General features: G+C 42.4%; 1 protein-coding gene across 3 annotated transcripts in view; it reads left to right on the plus strand.

Annotated features, from left to right (window-relative positions):
- Positions 1-26061, plus strand: part of CPS1 (carbamoyl-phosphate synthase 1) — a 100511-nt gene that overhangs the window by 22156 nt on the left and 52294 nt on the right. For all 3 annotated transcript variants that reach the window (XM_075094044.1, XM_075094042.1, XM_075094043.1), the window contains exons 7-20: positions 3019-3108; positions 4257-4385; positions 4951-5057; positions 5471-5612; positions 8100-8177; positions 9708-9806; positions 10501-10596; positions 15254-15443; positions 16009-16166; positions 16925-17053; positions 19594-19738; positions 20125-20335; positions 21422-21620; positions 23791-23967. In XM_075094044.1, the coding sequence (XP_074950145.1) occupies positions 3019-3108; positions 4257-4385; positions 4951-5057; positions 5471-5612; positions 8100-8177; positions 9708-9806; positions 10501-10596; positions 15254-15443; positions 16009-16166; positions 16925-17053; positions 19594-19738; positions 20125-20335; positions 21422-21620; positions 23791-23967 (1950 nt within the window). The remainder of the gene's footprint in view (positions 1-3018; positions 3109-4256; positions 4386-4950; positions 5058-5470; positions 5613-8099; positions 8178-9707; positions 9807-10500; positions 10597-15253; positions 15444-16008; positions 16167-16924; positions 17054-19593; positions 19739-20124; positions 20336-21421; positions 21621-23790; positions 23968-26061) is intronic.

Raw genomic sequence — 26061 nt, forward strand, 5'->3', positions numbered from 1 at the left:
ATACTGTCATATTTGATGTCCAGCACAGCTTCATATCAGAAGGCTTGAGTGATCTAACAAGACCCAGTTTCAATATGATTTCCATTCTACTCATTCTCAGAAAGGCATTGTGGTGTACTTTGCCATCTGATTCTGTAGTATGAAATACAAGATACATTCTGATACAAAAATCTCCTTCCAGCATTACACAGCTGTTGTTGCAACAGCAGTGGTAACGCTACTGGCTGTGTGCTGAGTCATGTCATCAAAGGTGGATTAGGGATGGCTGGCCATTCACGTGTTGCAGCCTGAAACCTTGTAGTGAAGGCAGGTGGCTTCTGGTACTCAATCTCTTCCACCCTTGCAGTAAGTCACTCCTGATGATGATCAGAGCTGTCCTCACATAGGATATGCTCTTGTATCCTAAAAATGTCTTCATCTTAATCTTTGAGACGATAAAGGTTAAAACAAGAACTGAGGATAACACAGAGGGACGAGTTGTAATGTTCTGCTAATAAACTTCATCTTGGGCTCCCTACAGAGGGGATATTTTTCCTTCTGACTGATCACAATCCTTCTGTGAAAAGGTTCAGTTCATCACCAAACACCGGGCATATTGGGCATGGATTTTAGCATCTTTTCATAAAGGGGCCCAGCTGTGAAGTATGAATGCCAGGGAAGCTGACTAAAAAGGAGTCACCTAGGTTTTTTTTTAAAAAACAACACCAACAACAAAAAAACCTCCAAACCCAGAAATCCCCCCAAAAACCCCAACCAAACAAAAAAAAAAAACCCCAACAACTTTTTTTTCAGTAGTGTTTTGCACAAGAGAAAAGCCACTTTGGATAAAGTACACCTACCAGTATCAGCTTTTATAACTGAAGGTAAGCATAGAGTTTATTTTTAGAGGGAAGAAGGCTGCCTTATGTGCTTATTGATGAATTAACACCCCAGCCTGGTGCTAATTGCAGTCATGTAACAAGTAAAATAATTCAGCAAGCTTCAGAAAGGAGCTGTCTGTAAATAACCTTACATCAGTGCTACAGCTGTCTGTCAATATGTCTGCACGTTGCAGTATCGAGGCCCATATCCTTCTATGATAAGGTCACCCGCTTAGTGGACGAGGGGAAGGCTGTGGATGTTGTCTGCCTGGACTTTAGTAAGGCCTTTGACACTGTCTCCCACAGCATTCTCCTGGAGAAGCTGGCTGCTCACGGCTTGGACAAGTGCACTCTGCGCTGGGTTAAAAGCTGGCTGGACAGCCGAGCCCAGAGAGTGGTAGTGAATGGAGTCAAATCCGGTTGGCGGCTGGTCACGAGTGGTGTTCCCGAGGGCTCAGTGTTGGGGCCGGTCCTGTTCAATATCTTCACTGATGATCTGGATGAGGGGATCGAGTGCACCCTCAGTAAGTTTGCAGATGACACCAAGCTGGGTGGAAGTGTCGATCTGCTGGAGGGCAGGAAGACCCTACAGAGGGATCTGGACAGGCTGGATCATTGGGCCGAGGCCAATTGTATGCGGTTTAACAAGGCGAAGCACCAGGTCCTGCACTTTGGTCACAACAACCCCATGCAACGCTACAGTCTTGGGGAAGAATGGCTGGAGAGCTGCCCAGCAGAGAAAGACCTGGGGGTGTTGGTTGACAGCCGGCTGGACATGAGCCAGCAGCGTGCCCAGGTGGCCAAGAAGGCCAACAGCATCCTGGCTTGTATCAGGAATGGTGTGGCCAGCAGGAGCAGGGAGGTGACCGTGCCCCTGTACTCGGCACTGGTGAGGCCACACCTCAAATGCTGTGTTCAGTTTTGGGCCCCTCACTACAAGGACACTGAGGTGCTGGAGCGTGTCCAGAGACGGGCAATGAAGCTGGTGAAGGGTCTAGAAAACAAGTCTTATGAGGAGCAGCTGAGGGAACTGGGGTTGTTCAGCCTGGAGAAGAGGAGGCTGAGGGGAGACCTTATCGCTCTCTACAACTGCCTGAAAGGAGGTTGTAGTGAGGCGGTGCTCGGTCTCTTCTCCCTAGTAACAAGCGATAGAACGAGAGGAAATGGCCTCAAGCTGCGCCAGGGGAAGTTTAGGTTGGATATTAGGAAAAACTTCTTCACCGAAAGGATTGTCAAACATTGGAACAGGCTGCCCAGGGAGGTGGTGGAGTCTCCATCCCTGGAGGTATTTAAAAGAAGGGTAGATGTGGTGCTTGAGGATATGGTTTAGTGGTGGACTTGGCAGTGATAGGTTAGCGGTTGGACTCGATGATATTAAGGGTCTTTTCCAACTTTAATGATTCTATGATTCTATGGTGGTTTGACCTCACTGTCTTCCATGCTGGTTGTGAGCAATAGACGAGTGGGTGTACAAAGCACACTGGTCCATATTTGGGCTGTTGACAATTTACTTTGTGGAATGAGTTAAGGAACAGTAGATGGAAAAGGAGAAGTGTTGTCTGATATGTTAAACTGTCAGGTCCATATAGACATAGGTCACGCTCAGTCACCTGCTTGGCCTGGTCTGTACTGCTGTGATGCACTAGAGGTCACTCACAGGATATCTCTAGCTGTGCTGTGCTTTGGTCTTACTGTGACTGGAGCATCAGGGTGGTGTTTGATGTGATGGATCTGTACCTGGTGTGAAGTACCTGTGCTCCCCTGGCATCAGCAGGATAACTTCAGCTGAAAATATCTCGCTGTGTATCTGGCATTTCTCTTGGGCTGCAATAACCTGAGAAAACTGGCTTGTTGCTTCACTGCTAATGAGGTGAAACACAGGAAAAAAAAGCTTGTCATTAGCTATGGAAACAAGTGATTTCTTAGGGATTGCTGTTACTGCTGTAATCAACAGTATATAAAATAGCATTATAGCTTCTACTTTCACAGAAAAATAAGGGAAGTGCTAATGTCCGCAGTACTTCTGAAATGGAGATTTCTATGTAAATTGATTGTTAAGTACCAGTTGCCACATGTTGAAAAGTTATTCTACTCGTCTTCCTTGTGTTTTGGGGTGAGAGGTGGTCTGTCTTCTACAGCATGGCCTGTCTTTTTATAGGAAGTCAAGGTTTATGGCAGAGGGAATCCAATTAAAGTTGTAGCTGTCGACTGTGGGTTGAAGCACAATGTTATCCGCCTGCTGGTAAAGGTAGGTCAGTGGTTTGTCCTTCATCTCTTGTTTTGCTTTGGTAAAAGCCTCACCTGTATTCACTAGCCTTCCTTGCACCTGGACACATCCATTTGAGTAGCAGTTACCCTCCTAAAATGAGGTACAATTTTTAGGATTATTTTTATGGACTGGGAGATCCTTTCTGAACATGGTACACTGTATTGAAGGGGTAAGGAAGAGGACCTGTGCAGCAACCTCTCAGCCATGAGAGTTCCTATAATGTGAGCTTTAAAAAGACAAGGCACAGTCTCTCTAAAGAACAACCAAGGAAGGTAAACATTGTCAAAAATAAATAAATGGATTAAAAATTTTGCAGTGAGGGTGGTGAGTGGCTGACACAGGCCCAGAGAAGTTGTGGAATGCCTGTCCTTGAAGATACTGAAAACTCAACTGACCAATGCCTTCAATTGCCTGCCCTAAAGATGAAGTTACCCCTGCTTTGAGCAGGGATTGGATCAGATGACCTTCTGAAGTCCTTCCAGCCTGAGTTATTCTTTAATTCGATGATTCTGTGAAAATATTTTCCTGTTGTTAGCACAGTGGTATAACAGTCCTTGCCTCTGTAGGTATACAGGAGGAATGAATGTGGTTTCCTCTCATTTGCTAGATGTACAGGGTTTCTCTGTTTCTGTTTTTTAGTTAGTGTGGATGTTCGTCCCACTTTTTATGTGCAGAACTATGTCTGGCATGTCATAGAACGAGACTGTGAAGCCTGATTTTAGCAGTTAGGATGCACCATGTAAAATCAAACATATTTTACATGTGTGCATACACACTTATTGTGCATTCCATTCGTAAGTTTTGATCTCATTAGTGAATTTCAGACAAACTTGACAAATACAGAGATGGCTCAAAGAGACTAAGTCTAATAGAATAGTTTTGTGAAAATAATCTGGGCAGATAATGGAGAGAAGCCTCATTATTGTCCCTGGCAAAAGAATGGCTGAAATCCAAACTCAGCCTCTGAGACATGAGAGCGTGGGAACAACCTCCTGACACAAATTCATTTGTTCTCCTCCTCTCCTTATTTCTTGTTCCCTTGTTTTCGGGTTTGTTTTTGTTGTTGTTTCTTTGTTTGGGTTTTTGCGGTGGTTTTTGTGTTTGTTTCCCCACCCCCACCCCCGCAGCGAGGTGCAGAAGTGCATTTGGTTCCATGGGACCATGATTTCACCAACATGGAGTATGACGGGCTCATAATTTCTGGAGGTCCAGGGGATCCCATGAAGGCCCAGGAGGTGATTCAGAATGTCAGAAAGGTACAGTATAATAGCCATAGGCCAGTTACTCTTGTTTATTTGCCTTTTTTTTAAGTACCTGCAATCTAAACAGTAGGTTGTACTAATATGTTACAGACCAATGTCATTCAGTCATTTCAGCTGCCTGGGTTATTCCTCATCTTGTTCCACTGGGAGTTGTCTCCAGACCAGCATTTACAATAAGGCTATACAGACCCTGGTGAAAAATACTTAGTAAACACAATTACTTTACTAGTGCCTTAAAGCACCCTGTGCTCTTTCAGGACCCCTGTGACGTTATGAAAGAACAGCCCTGATTTCACAGTGCTCCCATTTGAAATAATGCCCTGCACTAAATGGCTGTAGTGCAGAGTGTCATTGCTTGTTCCCCTTGAGTAGACCGAGGCATCAAGCGGTGCTCTGAGGTTTCCTTCTGAAGCAGAGGAGAGGAGGAAACTTTCAATTATGGGCTGTTGCAACCCTTGCATTCAGCTTTTTCCCCAAGTCTGTGTGGGAACTAGCATGGTTTATGCTGGAATTGCTGAACAGAGACACCCCAGTATTCTTGAAAACCTTTTCCTTTTAGGTCCTGGAGAGCAATCGCTCAGAGCCTTTGTTTGGAATTAGCATGGGGAATCTAATCACTGGAATAGCAGCCGGAGCTACTTCCTACAAGATGCAGATGGCCAACAGGTGCGGCAGCTCTTCTGCTTCCCAGGGCCCAGATAGACCAGCTCAGCATTGCAAAAGGCCACAGAGCAGCAGTGCTCTGCTTCTGAACTGCCTTAACGGGAGCTAGCATACCAGTAACATTATTTCTTCATTCCAGACATTCTCTTTGCCTTTAATTTAAACTGACATGTCATGCATTGCCTTTTTTTTTTTTTTGAGGGTGTTTTGAAAGTATGTGATGTAATTGATCCCCATCAAACTGAAGGATAGCAAAGTTTCTCCTGGGACTTACCATTTTGAGAATGGCTGCCAGTATTTGAACAACTGTAATTGAACTGTTATGTATAGCCCCACAGTTATCAGCTCTTCCTAACTGTGGCATTTGGACACATCCAGCACTTCCATCCCCTGTTCTCTGATCCTTTCTCTTTCAGAGGACAGAACCAGCCTGTCCTGAATGCAGTGAATGGGCAGGCTGTCATCACTGCTCAGAACCACGGTTACGCCATCGACAGCTCTACACTCCCACGTGGCTGGAAACCTCTCTTTGTGAATGCCAATGATCAAACAAATGAGGTGAGCTCATGCTTTCCAGATACCTGCACATAGTAGTCTCTAGCGAGTGAGGGCTCCATCTCATTTTATTTCACCTCCTGGAAGCTTGCTATCAGATTACAGTTAGTTTTCAGGACTAAACTTGATATTCTGACCATATACTTTACTTGGGGCCCTGCCTTACAGCCAAAAAGGGGGTGAACCATTACCACTGTTCCCATTCTAGCCCAAAGTGTAGGGTTGCAACAGTGACCATATGACTTCCCTTGAACAGGTGCCGTATTAACTTCTGTGATTTCCCTACCATTAGTTGTGCTCACTCAGTTACTGTTGTCTTAGGGCTTGTGCTGCAGGTGCACGAGCCTGTGGCACTGTTTTGTTGTATTGGCTCTGTGTTGCCCAGCACAGAAAACAAAAATTATTGCAGTCTAATTTGGTCTGTAAATAGAATTCCAAGGACTAAAGTAATGAGAGAGAGAGACAGGTACCTCTAGAAAACAACTTACAGGATCTAAGGTAAAGGTCTCATGTCAAGTGACATCCCTGTAGAGAAAAAAATTAAAAATGCCTGGCTTCTGGAGGTTTACAGCTGAACAGGGAAAAGCACAGGAAGGAAAACAACATCCCATAGCTCAGTTTTGACAAGGTCAGACAGACATTGAGACAGATCTCGGGCTTTGTAATTGCCCGTTTTAAATCTTGTCCATTAGGCCCAGTGTTGTACAAGTCAGTGAAGCCTTGTTATTTATCAGAAAATCATTGAAAAGAAAGTATTTTCAAAAGCAATTTCCCTCACAGGAATATGCCTCTCCCTTGTTTTGTATAAATGCCCCACATCAAGCCTGGCAGATTGAACAGTGCTGTTCTGGCATGTCCTGGCTATAGTTTGCAGGATTGAGGAGCAGTAATTTCCAGCTGATGGTTTTAGAATAAGTTTGTTGTTTGTCACTTGCTTATTTTTTTATCCTTACATAACTAAACAGAGACAAATGTTACCAAACAAGATATTAATACAAAAAACTTGTAGCTGTTCAGTTCAATTTTTGAAATGAGTTTCTTTTAGCTGTGTTGACAAGCTGAACCCTTTCATCCTCAGGCCTTTCACATTTGCTTTAGCTGAAGATGGGAGACCAGTATGATGGTGCTTTTGCATAAAGCAGGTGATAAGGTTGGACATGAGACTTCTGGATCTAGAAGCATGACAATCTTTTATGTGAGCTAAAGGACCATTTCTGTGAGCCCCAAAGCAGCATCAGTCTCCTAAACCTTCATAGATGGAGAGGGTCAAGGAGCAATGTTGTTTAGCATGGGATGCACAAACAGGAACAGGGTTGGATGGGCTCTCATGTGCAGTATGTTGCATTCTTCTGATTGAAAGAGGAAAAAAAACATTTCTTGTGACTGACCTAACCCATTGCAGCTGGACAGGGTCAACACAAGTTTCCAAATACTGACAAGCTATGGAGTGAATATTTTTAAAATATATTTATATGTAACTAGAAGTAACATGAGCATTCAGGGCAAATGTGACAATCTGATGACATTCTTTATTCTGAGGGCAGAAACTCATACCGTAATGGGTCAGCTGTGGTCAGTAGCTCATCTCTCATCCCTATCCTATGCCAGCATCCCACTCTGCAGCTCTGGATGGCATTGTTGCTCTATAGGAGCTGTTGGGACTCCTTTGTCCATTCCTAAAGGAAGCAGGTTGTATCAGAACTATTTTTTCCTGGGTTCCCTCTTGAGGGACCTCTCTATTTCCATCTGGAATCAGGGGCTATAAGCAATGACAGCTACAGAGTAGTCTCCCGATGCACCGCGCTGCTTGGTGCTGTCAGGCCATGGCAATGAGAAGGCTGTTTTTCAGGGCTTCTCTGAAACTACAAGAACTGTCTCCAAACTCAGCTTAGGTCCTTCATAGCTATTGTTTGTCCACAGCAGTGGTTCCACTTCATCACAGGCGTCAAAACCATGCAGGGCAGAGATCATATGCAAGGCCCCGTGTCAGTATTTAAAGCGAGTTATGGAAGTAAAGAGCGTGACCCAAATCCATCTCTCCTATAACAGAACCAAACAGATCAGGATGGTAAAACCTTTCATTCCGTAACAGCCTTGTCCAAGATGATCTTTTCTTGCCATGTATGTTTTTCTTCGCTGTCTGGTCCAGGTTTACCCCTGGAGGGAGACTAGCTTGTCTGCTCTGTTAAGTGGTTACAACTTAGCAGTGTTTGCTGTTGTAGTGGAAGTGATGTTTCCACTGTGCCTCTCATCCACGCACAGCTCAGTGGGTTATACAGGCATTGGAGTGTTAGCAGAAGAGCAAGAGGCTCAATGACTCCTCAGATACAACATTGTTTGAAGACTGGGAATGAAATGGATGTAAATTTGGCAGCTCCTAGAAACACCCCAGTCCTTTGGCCTTCAGTGCTTACAGGGGAAAGGTGTGGCTTTCTGTTCTCTAGCCCACTTGCAAGGAGGTGTCTAAGACAATTGTTTTTATTCCTGCAGGGCATTATGCATGAGACCAGACCAATTTTCACAGCACAGTTCTACCCAGATGCAAATCCTGGGCCAAGAGACACAGAGGTATTGTATGAGAGTTGATCTGGGCTTGCCTTCAGATGGCCTAGGGAGTGCAGATATGTATCAGCTACAGTGACAAGTCTCTTTATGTTCGTGGTGGTCCTAAATCTTGGTTTTGGAGATGTCAGGATCCTAACAGAGGGCCCAGTCTTGCATAGGCTTGTATCTGCTTAGCTTCATCCAAAGCTAATTACAATCAGCAGCAAGGCATCTATTGACTTCTGTGTGCTTTGGATCAATGATTCCATTCATGTGATGTTATGGTTTGACTCCTGGTGGGATTATTTGTGTGTGGAAGTTACTGAAGTGCTTAAGCCTTTGCAGGATCAGGCCCAAATCTCTTGTACCTGGGGTGATTACAAAAGGAAAATGATTTTATCTTAACAGAAAAAAATACTAGCCAGATGCTTTGTAATAAAATAATTAATTTTCTAATACATTTTAGTTCCACTTTCAAATTTTATAATTACTGTAGAGTTATGTAAATGGATTCACACTTCTTCACTCTGGTTCTCCTAAGTGAAATGAAATTTTAATCCCCCATCTGTGACTTTGCACAAATTCTGTAACAACTGGTTGCGTAGTCACAGAGTATGACTAAGCAGCAACAGCGGGTGTGGAAGGCAGAGGATGCATGTCTGAACATAAATAAACTATTTAGCATTTCTTGAGAGAGGAAGATGGAAGAATACATAGAAGAACTTATTTTAATCTTAATTTGATGATGTTGATTAAACCTGCAAGTAAATCTCTTGATATCAAGAAGTTTCTGAGCTATCTGATTGACTAGTGAATCTCAGAGAACTGAAAATAGCCCTCAGCTGTGTCTTTTCCAAGTATATGCACTCCCACTGCTGAGACTGGTTTGATAACATAGTGCCTATCCTGCTAGGCTTGCAGGACTCATACATACTCCTATCATAGGTGGTCCTCAGCAGCCAGTTTCAGGGGCCGTGTGGACAGAAGCTCTGCAAGTGTGGGGTCAGGTGGGGAGCCTGTCCCACCATGTGCAGCTGCCTGCATGCCAGCAGTGCTCATTCTGCTTCCCCTGCCTGGCCTGGCTGGAGAACACTTTTCTCACAGCTGCTCTGGGATCTCCTCTGGAAGGACAATACTGATTTAGCAGAACTGATGTTTAGATATACCTGTTCAGATCCCAGCTTTGTAGCAGGCTCCATTCCAGATGGTTCCCTTGAGCTAGTTAAGTGTATGGTCTTCTGTATTTTAGTTTTTAATGCATGCTCATTCATTACACTGCCAGCCATATACAAGCAGAGCATACAGACATGATTGATATGTGTTTTTTTCCTGATATGACCTCACTTTCTTCAATACAGCTTTGTCAGATATGTCAAAGTTGTTAAATAAATTACAAATAATGATCCTCTGTTCTGATGGTATAAATCTACCTTCTGAAGGCAGCAGAGCAGAGCTGATCGCTTGAGCTCACAAATGGCCTGGTTTTTAACTTCGTTGTTTGGTATTTATTTAATTCTACTTTGGCAATTAAATACATGTGCTTATTTTTCCTAGTTCCTGTTTGATTCATTTATTTCACTGGTTAAGAGGGGGAAAGGCACTACCATTTCCTCGGTCCTGCCCAAGGCTGGAGCAACAGCTTCCAGAGTGGAGGTCAGTGCACAGATACTCATTATTCATGCCTGTCAGTGAGGTTAGGAGCTTGTTAATTCCTACTGAACCCACAGTACAGAATGGCACAGAAAGCTGACCATGGAAGTCAAAGGAGGCTTCCCTTACAAAAGGCCTGTCAGCTGCCTGTCTCACAGTCATCAGGCATCTGTTGTGTAACTAACTCCCTTCTCTCTGAGAAAGTTTAAAATCTGATGTTTCATGTATTTTTCTTTGTATTTCTCCCAAGAAAGGTACTCTCATAGCAGTGTATGAGGTGCCCTGGGATAATATGGCCATGAGATTTTGTGCCAGCAGCATAATGTTGATGCTCTGTTGCTTAGCAAATAAGTCTGAAATTCCTAGCGTGAGCTGAATTTCATACAGTTTTCCTATCTGAGAAGGCAGCTGGACTTTGTGGGCAGCCAAAGCAACACATGGTTGTCTGTAAGCACATGATACAATTAACATGTTTATTGTGTGCCCTATGCATAAGTCATGCGTTTCTCTAACCAGAGATATATGGGAGAAGTCCAGTAGAAATATTCTTAGAAATAAAACCTTTGGAGGTGACTTTTATTCTCTTTTTAGAACTTATGTTTTGTAATTTGAGGCTGTTCAGTGGTGCACAGTGTCTGTTCATTTCAACATCCACTACCATGGGACTAATTTTTTTCGTGCTGTTTGACACTTCTAGGTCTCCAAAGTTCTCATTCTAGGATCCGGGGGTCTGTCGATTGGTCAGGCAGGGGAATTTGATTACTCTGGATCCCAGGCTGTGAAAGCCATGAAGGTGAGAGGATACTCTGAAAATACTAACCTCATGTACCTCACAGTTACCTATGATCATCCAACTGTAGTATCGCTGGGGCAGGGGAGCTGGTGAGAATAAATGGCTGTAGGGAAATTTAGATGCTTTTTGTTTGTGAATTTGTTGGTTGAATGATGTAACCACTGAGAACTACCTTCTGAAGAGAGCCGTTTTTGAGGTTTCTATTGCAGTCTTCAAGCAGTTTGTGTGACTGGTCACTCCAGGCTTGTCGTATTGAGTGGAAATGAAGAGGAGGGATATGGTCAGCTACACCTGAGCTGAACTTACTGAAACTTTTGTGATATGCCAACATGCTGCAAGGTAGACAAGTAATAACAGCAGCTGAACAGTTGGCTGCTGTCAAGAATTACACAAGATTTTGAACGCCATCTCAAGGCAGTTTTTCTGAATGGTATTTATTTTAAATGGAATGAGCTTTTTAAAGTTCATATGTACCAAGTTTTATTTCCAGAATAGATTCATAATCTTGAAAGGAATTAATTAAAAGTCATTCCTTTGGATGAATTTTGTCCAGTAAACTTACTACCTGGTTTCTGATATTCCCTTTCTGAAGCTTGGAGAGCTGTATTATTCTGAAGCAAACAAAAATGCATGTCTACTTCTGTACGTGCCTGATAAACGCAGGCACTGAAAACAGTGCTTGTGCTGAAGCATCCTGTGTAGTGCACTCACATGGTGGGTTTTGTGGTCTAACTCATTCTGGCTGTTTCATGCTGCAGAAGTGCAAAACACCTAGAAAGGGTGTTGGGGGAAACCTCATGGCAGTATTCCTGTGATGCGGTTGTTATTGGTAATGTAACAGTTACCTGGGCCCCTAGAAGAAGGAGGAGAGCTTTTAGATGTCAATCTGACTGATTCAGCACAGATGTAGCAGCTGCCTTCAGATGAGGTGATGACTGTGAGCAGCTCTGAGGCTGTTCTGATGTCAGGGCCATTCTACTCCTTTGCTGACCCTGGAGTCAGGGAAAGAAAAAATCAGTTACAGGAATCTTAAATATAATCTGATATAATCTGGAGTTGGTCTGGGATGATCTCAGTGTTACAACACATCTTGTATTGTGTGTGCTTTGTTTGTGTCCTGTATTGCTATTGTTGGCTATAAGTTTGAAGTGGACATGTCCTCAAGAAAAAAAGAAGTTTTTGTTGTTACTTTGTAACAAACAAGTTAGGAGTGGAGGATCCCAGAGTTGGTGAGTGCAGATAATGACCTGAGTGGGAAAGGAGGCATCTCTCTCTCTGGGTTTTTTTTCCCTCTTTTGGCTTTCAAACAGCTCCAGTTTGTGAAAGAAAGTGGGGGGGTTTTAATGATAAATCTCCCTGGCTTGATGTCCCACAGTGCCCTTTCCCTTCCCGTGGCCACCAGCCAGCTGCTCGGATCTGCAGGCTAATCAGCCATTCCAGTGGCAGTGCTTGTATTTCCTGACCTTGCTTCTGGCAGAGTGATTTACAGTTGCATGCAGGAGAGAAGGCAGTTGGTCAGCGGCTGCCAGGTGAAAGCTGCAGAGCATGGGTGGGAGAGAACAGGGACAATTAGCAGGAGACAAGAGAGATTTCTTTCCCCTCAGACTCCTACTATTTTTTTAAAAATAAATAGTCAATATGTATTCTCACTGCTGGATATTCTGATTCATTCTGCTATGCACTGCTGTTTTTCTCAGTCTGTTGGATTCCGATTTATTATAAGAAGATGCTGTTGTTAATATTCAGTCCTATGCAGTTAAATGGGTGACTCTTAAAGAGTAAAACCCTGTGGAGCTGGGACTTCCCTAGTCAGAGAATTTGTATTTGCAAGAATGTTCATCAAAGGCAGGAACATCCTCTGAAGAACGAGACCTGGAAGCATCTGTGAACAACAGAGACTGGCTTGTGGTCATCTGAAAAAAACCTCCTGGATTACTTGCTACGGGGATTCTCCCAACTGGTCTGAATACAGGTGGATATTACACACAAAGAGGAATGAAGCCCTCCTGGAGTATTATTAATTCACTGTTTTAATTAAGTTGTAACAAAGATCTCCAATCAGGTTGGGTGGCCATTGCACAGAGTGCTGTGTGCTTATAAAAAATGAAAAAGGCAGGAGTTGAAGGAAAGGGTTGCAAGGGCAAAACAGCAAGTGGATTAAAATCCAGCATACCAAACAGTGTGATACATTGTGTCTCTCTTAGCACAGTAAGCATTAATCCTCTCAATTAATTATCTTCTTCATCACTGCTAGCTGTTCCTTAAGACACTTTGCCCCAGATAAGTAGAAGGAAAGGGTTGAGATTTACAGCTATCCAGGTTGCTAGAAAGTGATACACCTCTCCTTCCCCCATTCATTACAACAGAATTACAGCTATGAGTTTCTGAATACATTTATTAGAGAAGAATGTTTTGGTTAGAGATCTACCCTTTTTCTTCAGCACCGCCATGAAAACTACGCAGTATGGGGTGGTTTGTCTAAATCCGCAATATTTTCCATAAGGATTTTATCTCTCCTTTTCCTTCCATGTTCCACACATTTCCAAGGAAAGTGTGCTTCAGTTAATGTGCTGGTTTTGGCTGGGACAGAATTAATTTTCTTCATAGTAGCTGGTATGGGGCTGTGTTTTGGGTTTGTGCTGAAAACAGTATTGATGGCACAGGGATGTTTTCGCTATCGCTGAGCAGTGCTGACACAGAGTAAGGGTCTCTTCTGCCCCTCACCCCACCCCACCAGTGAGTGAGTGGGCTGGGGGTGCACAAAGAGTTGGGAGGGGACACAGCCAGGACAGCTGACCCCAACTGATCCAAGGGATATCCCGCACCATCTGATGTCATGCTCAGCATATCAACCGGAGGAAGGGGGGACATTGAGAGTTACGGCGTTTGTCTTCCCAAGTAACCATTATGTGTTATGGAGCCCACTTTCCTGGAGATGGGTGAACACCTGCCTGCCGATGGGAAGTAGTGCATGGATTCCTTGCTTTGCTTTGCTTGCATGCGCAGCTTTTGCTTCACCATTTAAACTGTTCTTTTCTCAACCCATGAGTTTTCTCACTTTTACTCTTCCAATTCTACCCCCATCCCACCGCAGGGGAGTGAGCAAGTGGCTGCGTGGTGCTTAGTTGCAGCTGGGGTTAAATCACAACAGCAACAAAAATTCAGCTTTTCAGGAGGAAAAAAGGTCAGCAGAGATTTACAGCCAGTCTTTAAGGCAGTATTTTAAGTTATCGAAGGAAGGAGAAGAAATGTTATCCAATACCCAAACTGAGCAGTCAGAGCTTTGAGTGAGATTCCCACTGCTGCAGGTGAGCTATATATTTGTTCCCCAAACCAATGGGTCAAGCAATCACAAATTTTAAACAAACACAGGAAAACCATACGGTATTTTCATATTTATTGTGATCTGGGGAAAAATAACAATTTCTGTACTGGTCCCAACAACACTTCCATATCATTTGCTTGAGGAAATGGCTGACTTAGTCTGCCGACCTTCTTCCCATTTCTTTTATCTCTTTTTTAAATCCTGTTTTTAATAAGAGCCTTCATTGTTGTTTCTTAACCTCCACAACTTCCATAAAGCAGATCTTTCTCTCAAAATGTATTTTGCATCTATAATTAGCACTGTTTGCAAATGGTTGGTTTGTTTGTAGGCGTTTATTGCCTTACAAGAAGTTGATGGAGATCAGAATGAGTTCCCGTAAAAATGAGACTACAGCCTTTGCACTTCCCAGTCCACCTTTTCAAAAAAGCAGTAATAGATTGTTTTTCATCTGCTTGTGGTTGACGTGTTTTTTAGGTTTGGCCACATTCTGTCTCATTGTTTTTTGCAAAACTTGGTTGGCTTCCTCATTACACACTAATATTTTAAGAGTGAGGAGAGTTGATCTGCCCTGCTCTGACTCAGACTTTTCTATTACTGAGCAAACTGTAGTGAATTTCTGTCTGTCGCAAAACTCTCATTGGTATACCAGGAAACAGATAAGCTTTATTATCACTCTATCTTAATTTCTCATCTGTGACAGAGGAAAAACGGTGTGAAGTTTTGGCTAAGCTTTGCCTTGCATATAGAGGCAGAATTTGTCTTTTAGTATGTGCAATATCAAGTAAAAAGGTTATGAGACAAGATTTTTTTAAGTGATAACACCAGGAAAATTAAAGTATCTTTATGGAAAGTCAGTGCAAAAAATGTGTGCTTGTACTGTTACTAGTCAGTAGAAAAATCTGAGAAATACTTGGATACCCATGATCAAAGACCTACTGCTTGGCAAGAAAAGATTGTTTTTTGATTAAATTTGGTTTTGCTTTGTCACTTTTAATCTGGCTTCCAACAGAATACAGACATGATTATGCTGGAGTTTGTTCCTGTCTCCCCTATGTACTCCTAAACGTGTTAAATAATTTCAACCAAGTTTCTGAATCAGGTGGGAATTTCCATTCCCTCAAGATTCACAGACAGGCAGAGGCACAAAAGTAAAGAATTGGGATTAGCTCGGCCTGGTACAAGATATGAGAAATCCCTTATAGGAGAGTACATAAGGAACCAGGCTTTCTAAGTTGTGCTGTGGTGAATTGCTTATTGAACCTCCTCTCTCCTTGCTGCTGTTAGCTCTTTTTCCAAATACGCCTCCTTTTAATGGAGATTTTCATTTTTCAGGAAGAAAATGTGAAAATCGTCCTTATGAATCCCAATATTGCTTCAGTGCAGACCAATGAGACTGGCTTAAAGCAGGCTGATGCTGTCTACTTCCTCCCCATCACTCCACAGTTTGTCACAGAGGTCATCAAGGCAGAGCGTCCTGATGGAATAATTCTGGGCATGGGTGGCCAGACTGCTCTCAACTGTGGTGAGTACAACACAGGCACCTTGGCAGGCAAATTCATGGTTTTCACCGTGTGTTCAGCTGACTCTACTTGTGCAGGCATGCAAGACCCACATGCCTCATATGTTGCCCAGGTTACTAAGTGATACAGGCAAAGATACTGGCCATGGCGGAGCGAATAATTGCTAAGCTGTGAACGTAACATCTAATTGCTGGTTTTGATGCTTTAAAGTAATTCATATATCCCGCTTTGCAGCTCAAGTTTTAGTTATCATAGCTGAATTGAGGATGTTCAGACCACCTTGAGAAAAGATGAAAAGGAAACCTTAGCTTCATTTAGCTTCTTGCAACAGTATCCAACCGTGTTGCAGATGATGGCCAAGCTGTAACTTTACAAATAGTCCCAGGTTTCATAGATTTTTAGGACAGAAACTTTTGTGTTGTGGTTCTGAGTTCTAATACTGATAAAGAATAATAAAATTAGCTGTTGATGAGACCAGACAAGTTGTCAGCTAGTCAGATATCTTCGGAATACTGTCTTCTTTATCTACCATCAGTCCTCAAAACTGTGGCTGTGTTTGCTCTGCAGGAGTGGAACTTTTCAAGCAAGGAGTCTTACAGGAGTATGGCGTGAAGGTCCTAGGTACATCAGTTGAATCCATCATGGCTACAGAGGATAGAAAGCTTTTTTCTGATAAACTGACTGAGCTAAATGAAAAGATTGCTCCTAGCTTTGCAGTGGAATCGGTAAATCAGACAATTTTGAAGATACAATTGCTGTTACTGTTGCCCTTTTGAGTTATTAAAAAAAAAATTTCTAGTTTTGTTGAATGAAAGCTGAATACAACTGCAGATACTACAGCTTGTGTGCTTTCATCAGCACTCCACAGTGGTTGATGCTGTTTCACCATGATTTAGAATGAGTGAAGATGCAATTAAGCAATTGGAAAGCCTAAGCTAATTTACCTATTGACAAGAAAACTGAATTAGGTTGGGTGACTTCTATGCTGCAGCACAAAAATATATAACATCTCAGTGGTACTTTTTAAAAAACAAACAAACCTCGCTCAAGCCATTTTGGACTTAGGTTTTCAGGTCATCAAAAAGGACAGGAGTGTGAAAACAAAAAATGGGTTCAATGGGAAGGCCTCTTTGAATTTGGAGGGAACTAAACAGATCTTAAACCAGGATGTTTGTCAGAGGGGTTATTTCGTGCTAAAGTCTGTGAAGACTGACCGAGTAAGGACATTGTCCATGGAAAGTCAGCAAGGAAGTCTGCAAATACCTAAGGACAGAAGTCACCTCCTTCAGTCCATGTTCCAGTTTTCTGCTGTTTGGCAGAACAAAGCAATGTTACAAATCCAACTTTTATTCTTTTCATTTTATCTTCAGACAGCTTAGTGTCTTATTGGTGGGATTTCCAGTTAACCGTGTAACCAGAGTTGAAGACTTTATTAATCTTATTTGTTATCATATCTCTGAAATGTGTTCTTATCTCCTTTAAGATTGAAAATGCTCTGCAGGCAGCTGAAAAGATTAGCTACCCAGTCATGATACGTTCTGCTTATGCCCTTGGTGGTCTAGGGTCAGGCATATGTCCTGATAAGGAGAGTTTGCTGGACCTTGGTACGAAGGTACGTCTGTAATTGCAGGCTCTGGGAATAGAGTCTGGACATCTGATTTTCTTAGATATTTTTCTAATAGTTACAGACACTGGAATTGTACATACCCTGCATTTAATCTTATCTGTAAAACATTATCATGATTCCTTCTAATGCCCTCTTTTCATAATTTCTGCTGACTTGGGTAATGAAAATTGTTAAATGACAGATCCGTTAAATTATTGAGAAACAAATCATAATCTGAGCAAGTGTTACAGCAATTTTGCTCTGAAAAGAAACATAGTGAACCATGTTCACCTACTTTCAGGAGTAAATGGCACATGAAAGATGTCAAGGAAGTTGAAACATTCAAAGTGCTGAGTGATGATGTAGTATTAGGGACAGAAGAGCTGGGAGGCTTGGGCCTCTGCTGTGTTTCTGTCTAAAGACAGTATTTCTGCTAGGTCAAAAAGTCATGTAGAGATTTAATGGGACGACACTTCATAATTTGACATCCACCAGCTGTCTCTGGCTATGAAGACACAGCTCTTTTTCTGTCGGAAATCTCAGATTGTTTTTTATAGATTTGCTGTGAAAAGTAAACAGATAATTGCGGAAAACAAAACAAAAGCTTTTTTCTTTGGCAAAAATGCAGAATTTTAGGAAATAAGTATCTACAAATCGGTTTCTAAAATTATTGGGTTTGTTTTTTCCTGATTTGCTGAACCTCTTTATCTTTCATGTATTGCTAGAAAGAAAATACTGCTGACGCCAGTAAGAGTTGTATGCGAATATGACATTTTTGTATTTCTCCAAACTGCTGTCATGCAAACAGACTTTGGGTCCAGTGTGCTTAGTGCTGAACAAACATCTGCTCAGGCAGTGTCTGTCACAGGGAGGCTCAGTGGACAGGACTGACAGATGTAGGAGGAGGCGGTGGGTGCCGTAACCCCATCTTACAACTGATGGCTGAGGTTGGAAACATTTTGCTTGGCCGAGCTCACACATGGTCTGTGTTTTGAGGACACAGAAATCCACTCAGAAGCCCTGGGAGTGCAGCTGTCTGAAGTGTTTATATCAAAACATTTTTCAGTAGGAAAACCTGGTTTTGATCAGCATTTCTTGGTGCTTCTTTAAAAAAGTGCTTTTGAACATCTCCGGTTTTCCTTGAAATCCGTAAAACAGCTGCTTATAAACACCTTATTATCTGTAAAATTCTAGGAGTGAGGCAGTTCATATTTTGAGGAAATTTTTAATCTTTCTGAAACTTTCCTTTTTTTCTACCAGAAGTCTGATTCTGCTTCACTTTCTGAGTAAATGTTTTCATTTTCTCAAAAATTATACTAAAAGAGCTTCAGCATTTTGAATAGATAACAATATCTCAAAATTTACAGTGAAAACCAATTTGGGTCTTGTTGAATTAGCCCAACTTTGGATGCTCATTTCCACAGCCCAGCAGAAACTATGTTCTTTTCAGTTTTGCAGATGATCTGTAATAATTCTGCAAACTGGATTTTCAGTCACTGGACTCTGAATTGTATATAATTCAGATAACTGAACACCTATGGATGTTTCATAGCACAGCTAGTTCACGTAGTCTGGCCTTGATTTCGTATCTCCCAAGTCTGCTCATTTTGAGTGAAAGAAGGCAATAGACAGTAACACAGGAGCAGCGCAGATTGTTTTACAAGTGTGGTTAGGATTTCCTGCTATATCATCACAAATTCAGTGCCTGTTTTTCTTTTCTTTCTTTCCTTTTTTTTTTTTTTAATGTGAGTTTGGCAACTGAGCTGAGGGCAACATTTGAATAACAACTTGAGCTAACTACAGAGGGGACCAGACTGAAAACTGATTCATGGGCAGCATTAAAACAAGAAGCTTTGATAAAGGATGGATTGATAATGTGCCTTTTTCTTTCTAGGGTTTTAAGCAAGAATTGATTAATGTTTTCTATCTGCTAATATTAAGACCATTTATTCATTTAGATTATGCTCATTTACCAACAAACTATATTTTTTATTTCTGTCTCTTGTGCTGAGGAGTGCTTTCAAGATTAGTTTAAGAATAAATCACAAATCTTGCTTCTGGTTAGTATGCCAATGATAAGCAGCATTATTAGTGCTATTAGTTACATAGTGTTTGCTGGCACCCACGCTTCCCATCACGTAGTCATTTAGCTTTCTGCAGAGTTCTATTGAAGTCCATGGTGCTGCCCACATACATAAACAAAAGCATGTGTCTGTTTCATGATTGAAGCCTTAGATATTTTTATGTTCCGTTTTGTTTTTTATATGCCATTGCAAGCTCACGTGCCCTACCTTCTACCTTTTTTCCCATCAGATCACATAAATATTTTCTGTGCCTTTCATATGAAACTAATGCATTTTTTTAAAAAAAGAAAAAAGAGAAATATAAAATGCTTGTCATCGGTGCTATGAACTTTGCTTATCTTCATCTTTCAATTTTCTTGTTGGTCTGGGATGCGTGGAGATAAGCCACAGAAGTCTTAAATATGGAACATGTTCTAATAAGGTTTTCTTTTTCACTGTTCATTTTCCCTGACACATTCCCAGGCGTTTGCAATGACTAAGCAAATTCTGGTGGAAAAGTCAGTTGTTGGCTGGAAGGAGATAGAGTATGAAGTTGTGAGAGATGCTGCTGATAACTGTATTGCTGTCTGCAATATGGAAAACATTGATGCTATGGGAGTCCACACAGGTAGGCTTGGGCACAGAGTGGCTCACTGGAAACAGCTCTAAGGTTTTATGCAGTACCCTTCTGCCTGCTGTTATTGACATAGTTTCGTGATTAATAAAGCAGGCTCTAGAAATACTCTTCAGGTCTTGGACACAGCCAGTTAGCACGTGAAACAGATATTGTTAGGCTAAACCTACCCCTATGATCCTGTCTTCCATAAGATTGACTGGCCTGTCCAACTCTGGGCGTATAGCTGTGCTTTCCATCAATTGTGCATCCACGGGTTTGAATGTCTGTGGTGACTTCATTACTAGCAATGGGTAGCAAAAAAAGTGACCTGTGTGGCTAGAATTTACTGCTGCTGAACTGCTTGTCATTTTCCTTCTCTGCTACCTCGTGACAAACAGGGGACTCTGTTGTAGTGGCTCCAAGCCAGACACTCACTAATGAGGAATTTCAGATGCTGAGGGATCGTGCCATCAAAGTTGTCCGACATTTGGGCATTGTGGGAGAGTGTAATATCCAGTTTGCTCTGCATCCAACTTCCCTGGAGTACTACATCATTGAAGTTAATGCCAGACTCTCGAGAAGTTCAGCTTTGGCTTCCAAGGCGACAGGGTAAGATGATTTAAAAAAACCCAAAATACCAGAACAAACAAATGAATAAACAAAAACTGAGTGGAGAAGAACAGAATGAGAGAATTATGGTCAGGCACTTGGGTCAGTGTATTATTTAAATACATAAGTGACAGTTGCAGGGAAGAAGAGTTCTTGCATCTGTTCTCCATGCACTTAAGACAAGGAGGCACAGGCTTAATTTGCAGCAAGGAAGACTGAAGTTGGCTGTTAGGGAGAGCTCTGGAGCAGTCAGGTCAGTAAGGTGCAGGTTTCTGCACGGGAAGCTTCTAAGAACAGTTCTTGTCAGCATCTGCTAGGATTGACCCTTGGAGAGTTGGTCCTGCTGGGAGGTGGAAGAAGGGGTTAGTGAGCCCTCCAGGTCCATTGCAGCCTGACGATGCTGTTACTACAAATGGAAAAACTCCCAGGAGCTGTGTGTGGGGGAGCCTAATAGCTGTCCTTACAAAGCATATCCACTGTATCCATATGTTGCCTGCAAATCATGTCTGGGACCCAGAGGACACAGTTACTAATGAGCTGTCTGTCAGATTGATGCAAATGGCATTGCTAGCTGCCTTTGTTTTGTTGGCTAATCTTAAACTAATCAAGATAAGGATGGTCAGAGCAGGCTGTTTAAAAATTGGCTTCTTAATTGCACTTTGCAGAAGCTGTTGAGAGGCACAAATTAATCTCTAATTTGCAGTTCTCAACAACTCTTGTGGCTGTTGAAGTGCCATAGCAGACTGGAGATAAGCCATGATGTTGGACAGTGGGTGTTTGATTGTTTCCTTTTTGGATGACAGACATGAGTGAAACATATCTGTTTATGTGGTCTCACTGTGGGTGTGACAGATACTGAAAACGTTGGCTTTGCAGAGAGTAAAACAAGTCCCAGACCTAGGTAGGTAGCTCTGCAATGTGTTAGGGTAGGAAGCTGGACGGACCCTGCTGTGGTTGAGCACAGTAACCTTCCATTGTGTTGAGGAGGGAAAATCACCACACATCTGTTTTATTTGATCCACTCCTAGCATTTGCAAAAGCAAAGTACTTCCCACTTTACCATTCTCTACCTCTCCTCTGTGGCAGGTATCCATTAGCATTCGTTGCTGCCAAGATTGCCTTGGGGATCCCCTTGCCAGAAATCAAGAACGTGGTGACAGGAAAAACCTCTGCCTTCTTTGAGCCCAGCCTGGATTACATCGTTACGAAGATACCCCGCTGGGATTTGGACCGTTTTCAGCATACAACCAACCGGATTGGAACCTCCATGAAGAGCGTGGGAGAGGTGAGTGCAAGACTCTCTCCTTCCCTTCCATTCCACCACTTGGGAAAGTTATTTCTCATTCTTGGAAACCTTCAGAATATCTATCTTCAGGGACCTAATGGCTTTTGAAGATATTTGTTCAGCTCAAATGATTTTTATCCAGTACTATAACTGATTGAAATACGTTAGGACTATGTAATCTTGGATATCACAGTGCAGATTCATAAATGGTTTGAATCCTAAGGGAAGAGACCACTTTGGATAACCCGAGGTTGACTTAATTCTTAACACTCACTACAGGACACTGAGTTATTTCTTGTTTGGGGTTCTGTAGTGGTGGTTAATTAGAGTATAACTTCAGGAGTTGTAGTCTCTTAAGGTTTTCAGTGATGCTGATGAGCCACAGCTCTCAGTTGTTCCCATAGTTATTTGTCCTCTCTGTTAAAACCATATGCCTAATCTCAGCCTACTCCTACTTTTGAAATCCAAACACAACCTAGAATCCTGTGTTGAAGTTTTGAATTCTCTTAGTGATTAAGTCTCTTACATCTGGAACATGACAGAGTAACTTTAAACACTGATTTTAAGGTGTCTGAGACGATAACAGCGTTTTCAGACCATGTTTAAGAGGAGAGAAATGAAGCAAAATGGGTAGATTACCCACTTAATTACATATCAGCTACCAAAGCAAAATAATTAATTGTGTATTTTTTCATCTGCCTTTTTTTCCTATATGCTTTTCGAGTGGCTATTTTATTAGATTATTTTGACATGTGAGAGCTCCCTAACATTAGTTCTACCTTGCTCAGACAACAAGACTTCATCACAGCTGGAAGAATTACTTAGACCTTGATTTTCCAGTGGCATTTTTGGCTTTTAATGGCAATGAGGGTTTGGAGGGGTTTTTTTTTTCAGAGCTTACTGATATTAATCCTCTCTGCTTATGGGTTTTTGGACTGTTCTTTAGAGCTGGGGTTCCTAAATACAGTTGCCTTTTGCGCCATCAGCTGTAAACACTTCCTGGCCGTACATGTTTGCAGGAAGAAGTATCGACTCCTTCCAGTGGTCATATATCACAAAAGCACAACTGTGTGAACCCCTTCTCCTTCTCAAGTCAGAGTGCTGGGTAAAGGGAGGTGGGAAGTATAGGAAGAGTCAGTGCTTCAACAGTGCAGGTCCATGGCTGCTGGGGGGTGAACCGAAACAGCGATGGGGAAACAGAAGGGGTGCAGTTCACAGGTGGAGGTACTCAGCAAAACGGTTTGTCTCCAGGACCTGTGAGTAGGAGAGGTGGTCTTTGAAACAAAGAGCTTCTTGCCACTTTGTCTCTATTAGTATGGGACAGCCGTCTCTCTAGGCCTGAACTTGAAGCCAGATCGCAGCACCTACTGCATTTTTATGAACTGAACAGTCTGGCCTGGCCTAGTTTTTCCTGAGCTCTGTTGTGCTGGGCAGCTGGCCTGGAGCTGTGAGAAGAAAGAAACAATGTTATTTTTTTCTTTTGACATTTTTCAGTATTGTGTTTGAGAAGATTTTTATGCTGTTAGGGTTTCACTGCACTGGGAAATAAAAATGTAGAAATTTTAGAAAAGCTTTGTTACCTCACAGGTTTCCACAGAGAAAGGCTTGTTTTCTTATTAGATGTGATGTCAAGATTGAAGGAGGGAAACCCCAGTGCTACTATGCCAAGGAGGAGTAATCCTTTAAGAGAGCCCACACAGGGGAGAGTCGTTGTTAAATGTAATTTAAAGGAAGAGGAGCAGATTTCTTCTGAACCTTAAAATTCCCACTGTGAGTTTCTATCTCTAACAGGTTGTTAAACAGAAACATCCTTCTGTATTGCTACACCCAAGCTGCTGCATAACGCTTCCATCTACTAAAATGCTTCAAAGCAGTTTACAGAGGAGAGCAGCAGCTTCTTGTATTTTACAGATAGGGAGGCAAAAAGCAGGAGTCACTTGTCTGAGACTCCCTGGTGATAATATTGGCAGAGTCAGGCCTAGAAGTGGGACTCCCAAGGCTCAGTCAGCTGCCCCTGTCTTAAAGCCAGCAGGACTATCTTAGGGAGGAGGTCCAAAGGCCATACTTCCTGTATGTCTATCTTCATGGTTTAAATTTGCACTCCTCTGTGTTCAGGGGATAGCTGGGCAGCAGCTCACCATAGCTAATGTGGAAGTGCTCTCCGTTACAGGTCATGGCTATTGGACGCACTTTTGAAGAGAGCTTCCAAAAGGCCCTGAGAATGTGCCACCCCTCTGTAGATGGCTTCACTTCACATCTGCCTATGAATAAAGCCTGGCCAGCCGTCATAGATCTCCAGAAAGAACTCTCTGAGCCATCTAGCACTCGGATCTACGCAATAGCCAAGGTAACAAAAGATAGAAAGCCCTTGACCTATGTCCCTTGAATTACAGCTACCAGATTGGGTCAGCTGAGGTGGCAGGAGCTTGAGTGTTCTTCACCCCCTTGCTTCCTTCTGTTAAGCACACTGGGACCACCTTGTGTAGGATCCTTGCTGTTGAAGTACAGACATTCTCGATTGCATGTAATTTTCTCTGTAGAACATAATAGCTGGGTGGGTATATGACTTCAATTTTTCCTGCAAACATCTGTATTTTCCTGCATCTTCTATATTCAGGTAATGTGTTTGCCATTTGGTACAATCTTAGCCAATACCCACTGAATACAGCAGCAGATGCATTCCCACGTCCTGGCACTCAATTTTGTAGCTGAGTGTTGGTGGGGACCTGGATCACTTTCCTTTGTTTGTTCCTATAATATAATTGCTAAATATTGGCTAATATTGAGCCCTGACTTACACTAGTGTAAGTGTCAAAGTTGGCCAGTTTTGCAGATTACCATTAATTTGTAGGAAGGGAGGAAAGAAAAAAATGAAGATCCTCTTGAGAACTGAAACAAAGGATGATAAAGAATGGCAAGTTGCACTTTGTGACAGCAGTGTCTTTTTGCAATTGTTGCATTGGTATGGGCTTGAAACTAAAGAAAATTAAAACTCTATGTTAAATTTAGCATACAGGAAATCCTCTGTTCTTTGAAATAGGCTCCATTTACCTTAGTGTTCTTTTAACCCCTCTCCTGTCACATAAATAACTTCTTTCAAGGTGTCTGGGTAATGGGGGTTGTTATTGTAAGGGGAGCTAGGGTTGTGGAATTATTTCTTCCTTCGGCTCCATGATGGTTTGCCTGTGTATATCACATGGTAAATGTGGGGTTAGTCACTTTAAAAGGTAAGTGCAATTTCACACTTTGGTTTTGCTGCAGCTACTTTGTCCAGCTGTCCATATTCTCTATTAAGAGGAGGGGACAGCTGTCTTTTTATAGCTCATACTTATCTGTTGTTTTTTTTAAGATTGCAAACCTCTTGACAGGGAATGCCCATTTACTATTTTTTGTGCCCCTGACTTTGTGTGGTGGAGTCGTTAAGCCCTTTGAGCTCATGTGTAGATACATCTCATTACATCTTCCACATGAGCTTGGGGAGCTGAGGTTGTGCTGTGTTTCTAAAAAGGTTTTCACATAGCTGTTCCTCTTGTAAACGGCCTGAATGAAAACCACAAGATGTTCTATAAATGTGTGGCTTGTCCAGCTGTTGACTCTCGCTTTTCAAGCTGGGGAAATGTGTGTCTTCATAAGTGTAGAACATCCTTCTGCAGCTGTGCTTGGTCTTTATTATAGCTTTTTCTTGTGACTGAGAGAAAAATCTTGCTTCTTGTCTCTCTGAGTGGCTCAGAGAGCTTTTATGAAAGGTTAATCTCAGCCCCATGTTAACACAGGGGATCTGAGAAGGTGAAGGTGAGTTTGGGTCCCACTGAACACTCTGTATGTTCCCAGCTGGTGGCATTTTCACTGGGAGCTGTTGAAAAAAAGCAAGATCAAAGTCTTAATCTCTCCCTATAAAGAGCTGCCTCTGCCTGACACAGTGCACTAATTCGTCCCCATTAATAACTGAGGCAAGCAATATCAGTAAGAGGTACTTCTGGCAGCTGGGGCTGTCTGCCTAGAAATCCCTTTCCAGCTTGCTGACATTTAAAAGCCAACAGTTAGTCCCCTTTAGCCCTCAGCTTTGTTTAGAATAGGATGGAGCTTCCTTGTATGTCTTCTCTTCCCCCCCGGCTCCACTAGAAAGCTCTCGAAGGCTTTTTACTTTTTCTGCCTCCTTTGTCTGTTGGGTGATGAAAACAGTAACTGCAGGTGAAAGGGAAGGCAGTTCAGCTGCTATTCAGAGCTATTGCTGTTGTAACTGGGACTCCCTGTTGTAATGTAAAAGAAGATACTGGGAGAGGATGAAATAGATGAGACTTGTTCCTTGGCCAGAGTGGCCAAGTGCTGCAAGGCTGTAACTGATGAGCAGGACTGTTCAGGTTGTATCAGATCTTTTCTGGGCCCTCTTACGAATTGTATACAAGTGGCCTCAGAAGACTTCTGCTGTGGATTCGATGCA

Source organism: Phalacrocorax aristotelis, chromosome 5 (genome assembly GCF_949628215.1).
Source record: "Phalacrocorax aristotelis chromosome 5, bGulAri2.1, whole genome shotgun sequence".
NCBI lineage: Eukaryota > Metazoa > Chordata > Aves > Suliformes > Phalacrocoracidae > Phalacrocorax > Phalacrocorax aristotelis.